Source organism: Haliaeetus albicilla, chromosome 6 (genome assembly GCF_947461875.1).
Source record: "Haliaeetus albicilla chromosome 6, bHalAlb1.1, whole genome shotgun sequence".
Classification (NCBI taxonomy): Eukaryota; Metazoa; Chordata; class Aves; order Accipitriformes; family Accipitridae; genus Haliaeetus; species Haliaeetus albicilla.
In genome coordinates, this window is record NC_091488.1 from 46,576,196 (window position 1) to 46,585,114 (window position 8,919).

The following is an 8,919-nucleotide window of genomic DNA, read 5'->3' on the forward strand; positions in this document are numbered from 1 at the left end:
ATCTCAGCTTTCAGCTAACAAAAAGATTCCCAGAGTAAGAAGGCAGCTGCAAACGCTAGTGTGACCAGCAGCCTCGTACCAGAACGCCGCGGGAAGCCACCAATCTTCGTCCCCAGCTGCTGCGTCCCCAGCACTGCCTCCGAAGCTCGATGGCAGCAGCGTTTCAATGTCACGCTCAACACTCTCTCCCTGAGCAGTGGTAACTGCAATGGCCGAAATAAAGAGCAGAAGGGGAGCGAACCACCGAAGAGAGCTGAAAGTTTCCTTTGTCTCTCCCCAGCTGTAGCACAAGGTTTGCAGGCAAACAAAGCGAGTGGAACGGTGCTCGGTAAGAGAGGAGTTTTATTGACGTGGTTAAAGCAGCATCTATTCCCACCTTTCGGAGGGGACTGACGTGATCTGGAGATCCACTAGAAACCAGACGGTTAAGTTGGGATCCCAACCAAGAACTTTCTATCCCTGCTGCGGGGGTTATCAAGATAAACGGGTTATCAAGCCGAGACTATGCGCTAGCATAGGAACCTCAACAGGCAGCAGCAGCAAAGCGGGAGAGGTTAGCATCGCTCCTGAACGGGCAGGCTCACGGCTTGCCAGAGGTAAAAGCCCTTCTAGGTACAAGTCACCCGACAGCTGGAAGATTGCCATACGGCTGCAGTTTTGAGTTGTATGCTTAAAATGCTGTCTTTCATCACTCCTGGGGAAATCTGCTAGAACTGGAAAAGAAAGAAGGCTGGAGGATATATATATATGTATATAAAATACAGCTGGGTTTTCAAGCTGCGTAAGCTTCTAGCATCCACCGTATCCTGCAGAAAGGAGTTTCACAGCTACCTACACCTTTGGTGCATTTGGTGGGTCCTACGGTTTTGGGGTTTTGTGTTTATTGGAAAAGAACAAGCAGTTGTTCCTCATTCATCTTCTCCACGCCACTAACAATTTTACACATTGTTATATCACTTCTTTCCCCATGGTCACTTTTTCCAAGCTTAAAGAGGCCTAGATTCCAGCTGTTCCTCTCACAGAAACCATTCCATAGCTCAGGATGTATTTGTCCTCCCTGAACATTTCCCAGTTTTACAATCCCTCCTCAGATGGAGAGCATTAGAAACCCAGTATTGAAGTGCACACACAGGGAGGTAATTTTATACAGGGAGGCAATCATTTTCTCCATTTTGCTATCTAATAATTCCTTTCCTAATAGCACCTAGCATTTATTTAATTTTTTCTGAAAGACCCTGGAAAACGTCCCTTGGGACCAGGCAATCCAGAGCCCCCACCACACAAGCCTGGAGTGAGATGGTCGCATTCAGAGGCTCCTCCCTGCCCTAATTCACTGGGAAGCATGGGGAAAAAGTAATTTTCAACTACAAGGATACTTGGTTAACGGCTATTCAACACAAAAAGACAGAGTCAACCCCCCCCCAAAACCAGAGTCATAATAAATTCAACACACAGATACATAAGCCCTAAAAAGCAGAAGATAACACGGGCTGTAACAAAGACCGGGACTCCTGAGACACTGACAGATTGAACCATTACAGAAACCACTCAAGCGCAACCCTGAAGAGCTTCAGCCAGAAACTTCACAACTGATAAGAAAGCAAAATTATCGTAGGCTTCATGGGAAAGAGCAAATTTATTATGGGATGTTTGAGGGGAATTGTGGGACTGCGTAAAGTTCATCATGCAATGTTTCAGGGAAGATTACGGGAGCAAAACTTACTATGGGATGTTTAGGGGAAGGATGGAAGGAGGGGAAAGAGAAGCATGAAGCTAGATCAGGGAGAAGCGCACATGGGAAATGGAGAGGAGGAATAGAAGGGGCCAGTCACACAGAGACCGGCTGGTGGTCTGTGTGCCTGTCTGGCTAAGCCCTGCACCCCATTACCACCACCTGTCCTGGCCTCGTATTAAACTAATCCTAGCTGTTTCCTCTCCAGGCATGCGCATTTGTGATCTGCTAGCAAACGGTGAGCTGAACTAGCCCAGAAATAGGATAAGAGGTCCGTGAGCCAGATACCGGAGAGACCACAAGTCTGAGGACCAGCTACCAGCGATCCACAAAAGTGTGTGTGCACGATCCACTAGCATGCTCTAGGTTCGATGGGCCGGGGAGTAAGAACAGGATTAGGCCTTTTTTGCCATTCATGTTTTGCGAGTGCCATTTGTGTTTTCCTGGGCACCCGCCACAGCACTTTTCTTCAGTTTCTGCTAATCAGTCTGCGGCTGGTTGCATCTGTAGTATGTGTGCATGTGTCTGAGGGAGTTGCTGGAGTTCGCACTCAGCCTCACCACTTGCTGAACCTGGTAATATGGGAAAGCAGCAGCCTCACACGTAGCAGACCAGGACAGAAAGGATTCCCCGGATCTTACAGTCCACTGTGCTCAGCTGTCCTTAACACCAAACACTGGAACAGCGCATCAAGTTCTCCCATGAACCCAAAGCTTGGCGAGGAAAACGAAATCAAGGCAAAGCCTCACATAAGCTGAGCCAGCAAGACAATTACAGAAACAAGAGTTATGGCTCAGGTCTGTTACACACCAAACTCCACGCACACTGTGGTGGAACAGAAGCTGGAGAGCACACTTAGTAGAAAGCTTATTAATGAATGGTCTCTAGAAAAAGATTTATTCACTGGAGAGCAGAACCAAAGAAGAGACTATCAACTCACTCTGACAAGGGTAAAGGACCTGGGCTGACGTTTAAACAGAAACAGCCCAGACCACTGCTTGTTACATCTCAAGGAGAAGCAACCATATCTAGGTGAACAAAAAGGCAAAAAGAAAGAACGTGATTGTACAGCTCCAGGACCAGCCGCAATCCCTGCTGCAGCCCGGGAGGCCAAGAACCAAGAGACTGCTGGGGACCAGCACAAGGGTGAAACGGGGACGATCGCAACAGTGACCTGGATTAGCACACAGTGACAACAGGGAACTAGGGACCAGCACGGGACCGCTGGCCTATGAGCTCCAGCCCTGCCCCGACGAACCACTCCGCTGACAGGCACCACACAATACACCCTTCATCCAGGCAGCTAGGATTTCAGCTCCCGCTGCTTCTTCACAAACATCCATGTTGCAGAGCGTTAAGAACAGACACCAGAAATGCCAGAGCATCAGACAGGAACGGACGGGGTTTCTGTTGCAGACAAGTAAGGGGACACAGCAGAATTCTGTATTCTGTGTTCAAGGGAAGAGGACAAGACCCGAGCGAGAGTATAAAACTTTTAATGGGTCTGTGTGTCAGTCCTTGATGCATAAGGAAAGGAGCAAATGGGGCTATAGCTGTCCCGGGCGCTCAGTGCTGCAGAGATTATCCGCACAGAGCAGGAAAGACAAGGCAGTAGACGCATAGCTGCAGCAGCCTCCCACCTTTGCTCTCCGAGGGGACCAACACCCGGAAAAGCAGTTCCTCTCACTGTCCGTTCAGCTTCACTCTATGCTTCTTCCTGGTAGGGACTTGAGGACGCATCATTTTGGGAGAAGGACGGCCAGCCTTCAGTGGTCTCCTCTGTGCCTGCAGTGAACGTCTCTTCTTCAAAGCAGGCTGTGGCGGCTTCTGCTCTTTGTCAACTTTTGATCCCTCAAGTTTCCTCTTCTTTGTCTGAGGCTCCCTGACGGTATCAGGGACAGCAGATGGAGTTGCTGCTTTCACAGCAGGTTCTTCATCTGAAACGAGAGAGAAAGGTGCTGTAAGAAGAACTTGCATGGATTCTGCAGGGGAAGCAGCCTGTGAGAGCAGGCCCAGGCAGCTCGGCTGAGCGCCAGCACTAGGTTACCTTTTTGCGCCTGGGGGATGGCATTAGAGAATTTCTTGAACTTGGCAATGAAGAACCCATCCATATTGTGCGTGTGGGGATAGAAACGCCGCGTAGACTTGAGGGAGGGGTGGAAGCGACGGTCCTTGAACCTGGAAGAGGAAGCGGGGTGAGAAGTGACGGAACGCCTTTGCTCAAACCTGGCCACTAAAGGAACAGTCACCTGTGCAGGTGTGACCTGGCACGCACCTGGTGAAGCCTTCCTTGCCAAAGTCCAGGCCTGTGGCCACCAAACGAACGTTGCGTTTCTTCAGGGCATAATCCACAACCCACTCATTCTCCTCCACCTACCAGAGACTAAGCATTAGGATCCAAAGCTCGCCAGTCCCCTGAGTAGCAGATGATCGCAGCAGAGCGTGGAGGGGACTTACCATGATGGAGCAAGTGCAGTAGACAATGTAGCCCCCCGTCTCTGAGGCAGCATTGACCGAATCTATAGCACTAAGAATCAGCTCCTTCTGCAGGTGAGAACAGCGCAGGATGTCTTTCTCATCCTGAAAGAGATAGATAGGTTAGGATGCCAGAGGCACAGGGAAGCACCCCAGACCTCTGTTGTGGATGGGGGGATGACAGGAGAGCAAAGCACATATGATATAGAAGGTTCTGGAGTCTTCTGCTGAGCTAACCTTAAAAAACCTAGCCCTGGCACAACATGCAGAATAAAAAAGAGAAAGAAAAAAAAGTGTGTCTCTATTGCAGGCATCTCTCAAGAGCAAAGCTGCCCTGAAGTTCTTCCTCTCATGACATATACTTGAGTCCCCATCTTGTGTCCCCACTGGTCACTTACCTTGTTGGTTTTGACAGCAGGATCCTTGGAAATGACGCCTGTTCCACTACAAGGAGCATCAAGCAAGACACGGTCAAACCCTCCAAGCACCTACAAGCAGATGTACATTTGGAATTATGCTCACAGGTGAGAACTCAGAACAAAACCAAGACTAGAAGGGGAACCAGAAGACCAGGAAGGCAGGAAAGATCTCTCACTCCTCCCTGTCCACCTTCCTGTCTCCATATCAAATAACAAATACACTCCCCAGCAGCTCTGCTCATTCTCCTGTGACAAATGGCTTTGGAGAACACAGCTTTACTAAAGGGACAGCACAGCAGCTCTAGGTAAGCACGGTAAGGACACCCCAAAGCAAGCAGGAACATACCTTGGGGAACTGGCGTCCATCGCAGTTACTCACTACAGCATTGGTGACTCCCAGCCGATGCAAGTTCCCTACCACGCTACGTAACCGCTCAGCGTTGCTGTCGTTGGCCAAGATCATACCTGTGTTCTTCATAAGCTGAGCTGCCGGAGAGCAAAACACATCAGCAAGGGGCTGAAAACCTCCTGCACTTTTGCCCATGGGGACAGCCACCCCCCTCCTTTCCCTGAGCTCAGTCCCCCTCTGTTCCCCCTTTCTGTATAGACCAGTGGAAACCCATCACTTTACAGAACATCCGTCCCTCCCAAGGCTTCAGGGTGGTACCTATGTAGCTGGTCTTTCCTCCCGGGGCACAGCACATATCCAGGATGCGTTCGTTCTCCTGTGGAGCCAGAGCCATGACAGGGAGGAGACTGGAGGCTCCTTGCAGCATGTAGTGCCCAGCCAGGTACTCAGGGGTGGCACCTGGGCAGGGAAGGCAGAACAAAAGATGACGACATGTGAAAGAAAGGGAGCCAAGAGTGGGTCAGCTCAGCCCTGCGACAGGAAGGGTGATCTCACCAATGGGCACAGAGGAGTCATAAATAACAAGTCCCGTTTTCGACCACTTCCCCAAGGGGTCGAGATTCACGCCACGGTTGATTAGAGCCTGCAAGACAAGAAGATGGGACTGAGATGCCACCTCGTGTGACAGGCGGCGCAGGAGATAACCATGGGTTCCTGCTCACCTGCGCCAGGTCCCGTCGCCGCGTCTTGAGTGTGTTGGTGCGAATGGTCACAGGGCGGGGAACCTCATTGGCTTCCAGAAAGTTTATCAGCTAGATGAAAGAAGGGACAGAGAATAGAGATAAAAATTAAGACCAGGGAGGCAGCCAAATCCTCGTCAGTCAGCAAAGACACGGGCAGGGCAGGATCCTACCTCAGGGAGCGGGAAGATGTCCATGAGCTTCATGAGCAAGAAATCACTGTAGGAATAGTAGGCAGCCATGTCCCGGCGCAACAACGCGAGGTACTCCTGTCGCGTTCGTCCTTCCTCCCGCTTCACCACAAAGTCCTGCAGCACCTCCATGTTGCCCTTGATGCGTTGGTGAATGATGTGCAGGTCAGGCGGCTCAGCAGGTAGAAAGATCATTAAGGAGTCATCAACAGCCAATACACTCACGCACAGGCTCTTTACAAGCACAATCAGTCATGCAGGACTCCTGCATCACAACAGCACCCGCAGCAGAAAGGCCTCGCTGGAATATGCTTTCATCAGGGCTCAGCAGAGGGGGGATTCAAAAGGTGGAACCGGACAAAAAAGTTTACAAGGCAGGAACTACAAGGTACTTAAAAGAATCTGGTTAGCTACTTTAGATAAACAGAAAAAACTAGGAAAAAGACGACAACAAAAAAAGTCTTTTAATACTGAAAGCATCACTTATAGCAGAAAGGAGACTACAAGTTCTCCAAGGGCGACTAAGGGGTACAGAGGAGAATGAGAAGAGGCAAAATTAAATTGTACTGGGGGGCAGGAAATTAAAACCCACCAAAGCCCAATAGCAAACACTTTGGATGCTGGAGTGGCTGTTATCAGAGGCTCTAGGAACGGGTTAGACAAACACCTGCCAGGAAAATCAGGGTAGAGAGGAACGAACTACACGATAAGATATCCATGCGCATTTAGGACCAGAAAGGAAATTGGGGCAGGCGCCAAGCTCCATACAGGGCATAACAGATTTCCTAACTGTGCTGTACAGAAGTGCAGCGTTGTATGCTATCTATTAGGGCAGCTCATCTAAAAATACCTTGTCATGCACAAAACACTCTCGCTAAGCAAAACTCATGATAAAGTCCAAATTAAGCTCTTTGGTTGTATCTAGGCCCCGTGCTGCTGCATGCATATGGCTTACGGATGTTGCAGATAAAAAGGATATCCTCTCTCTCAATCTGTTCATCAGTTGGCAGTTTAAATTGTTCGTCTATATCCAGGTTGAGCTGCAGATCTGTGCTCTCTTCCTCCTTCTGTCCCATTTTCTGCCTGCTTGCCTCCTCTGCTGCAGCTTCCTCTTCCTCCTCTTCCTCCTCCTCCTCCTCTTCACTATCATCTTCACTGAGGCCTCCCCTAAGGACAAAGAACAGGACGGATGTTTTACGCAAGAATGGTATCACACAGGCACTTCACAATTACTGTTTCTTAGATGGCAGAGAGGACAGAATAATGAACACAGGCTCCTCATCTGACCAGGAAAGACTCTGCGGACTGGCGATGTTCTCGAATCCTCACCTGTCAGACTTCTGCTTCAGGGCAGCTTTTTCAATAGGCAGCAACTAAACAGAGACAAAAGATTAATGAAACAATATCCCCAGGTTCCCCCTTACTTCCTGCCATCAGTGAAATTTATCTGCTCTGTTTAAAAAGGATAACAAACAAAAGCACCAAATATTATTATGCTGGGATCAATTGCTAAACTTGAAATTGTTCTTGTGAAGGAAAGAAGGGGAAAGCTCTCTGCCACCTCACCATCCACCCCCCCAGTAAAGTCACCCTTTTTTCCCCAGGCCTGATGGGTCCTTTCAGCCAGCAAAGTCAAGTATTCCTTGCGCAAAAGCTCCTACCTCTTCTTCCTCTGATGATGAGGCACCATAATCATCCACCATCTCGTCGCTGCTCCCATCCTCCTCCTCCTCCTCCATCTCCCAGCTGCCCTCTTCCACCTCACCATCGCTGGATAACTCCATGTTGTTTCCTTTAGAGGGGATTTTCTTGGCTTTGGCCGGAGCCAGCAATTTTGAATTGTCATCACTGAAGCCAGACCGGCCACGGGGGGGTTGTCCTGCTGCCTTGAGGGCATGTTTCTCCTTCTGTGAGGATACCTGCTCTTTATCTACAGGCAGAAGAAATGGTTAGAAGTTAGGTGTTACTCTCAAAAGCAGCTGCCCTATTTTTTTCGTTGTTATACAAGAGAGGCCTTCATCCTAGTCCTGAGATGCCTGTCCAAGAGAAGGGACTGCTGGCTTTCATCAGTTTTCTTAATCACAAACAAGAGCGTATTCTCACCTCTGCTCTGAGGAAACTTTAGAGATCTAACTAGAATTACCAAAGAAAAACACAGCTACAAAATTCTTATGGCATTTGCTCTGACGTATTACGGCACCCTCATTCCCAAATCTTTGTCTGTCCTTCCTTCTTCCTACTGCGACAGCTTCCCAGGCTAGGCGGGACGTTAACGTGGGGAGCGTAGAAATCCTCAGCGACCCCACCTCGCTGGGGTAAATCAGAAGCGGCTTTAACACGTGGAAAAGAAACCTTTTACGGGTCTGTTCTTCTGACAGCACCGCAGCGGCCAGAAATCATGAAAAATCCGTTTGAAATAATGACATTCCGCTTGTCCCACACCGGAGCTGGCAGCAGAACAGGGTGGCTGCCGGCCCCCGCCTGGCACTCACCTGCCGGCTCCGGCCTTCCTCCTCCTCCTCCTCCTCCTCGCAGCCTCCTCCCCGCTCCCAGCCGCCTCTTCGCAGCCCTGGATGGGGAGGAGATGCGGCGGTCAGCCCCAGCCCGGCCCGGTCACCCCCCCCCCGTCCCCGCCACCCTCACCTCTTCCTCCCGTGACTGGAAAGCTTCTTCCTACCGGTCTCCGGTTCTGAGGAAAGACAGGCGGCGGGTCAGGCGGCAGCCCCGCACCGGCGGCAGCGGCAGAGCCTCCGGGCCGGCTCAGACGGGACTTACCTGGCGGCAGAAAGCGGGCCAGCTCCACCTCGGCCCCCCGCTGCTTACGGGCCTTGCGCCCGGGGCCGCGCTTCTCCTTCCTGGCGGGGTCCAGCTTCCGCCCCATGGCGCCGGCCTACCGGGACGGCCGCCGCACGTGCGGAGCTCCCCCACGCACCGGCGCATGCGCGGGGCCTCGGTCCCGCCTCCCTCCCCCCCGCCCATTGGCTAACGCCACCCGCTGCTGCTGGCTGAGTGG

The 8,919-nt window shown here is 50.9% G+C and overlaps 1 protein-coding gene across 1 annotated transcript; it reads right to left on the reverse strand.

Moving 5' to 3' along the window:
* Positions 1–3,212: 3,212 nt before the first annotated feature.
* Positions 3,213–8,857, reverse strand: NOP2 (NOP2 nucleolar protein). Its single transcript, XM_069785957.1, has 16 exons — positions 8,682–8,857; positions 8,550–8,595; positions 8,399–8,475; positions 7,568–7,836; positions 7,236–7,279; positions 6,886–7,073; positions 5,889–6,088; positions 5,698–5,787; positions 5,531–5,618; positions 5,294–5,434; positions 4,973–5,112; positions 4,606–4,695; positions 4,190–4,312; positions 4,008–4,105; positions 3,780–3,910; positions 3,213–3,669 (listed from the first exon to the last, which is right to left on the reverse strand). Exons 1-16 carry the CDS (start codon positions 8,785–8,787, stop codon positions 3,416–3,418), a joined length of 2,085 nt encoding a protein of 694 aa, XP_069642058.1. The 5' UTR covers positions 8,788–8,857; the 3' UTR covers positions 3,213–3,415.
* Positions 8,858–8,919: the final 62 nt, after the last annotated feature.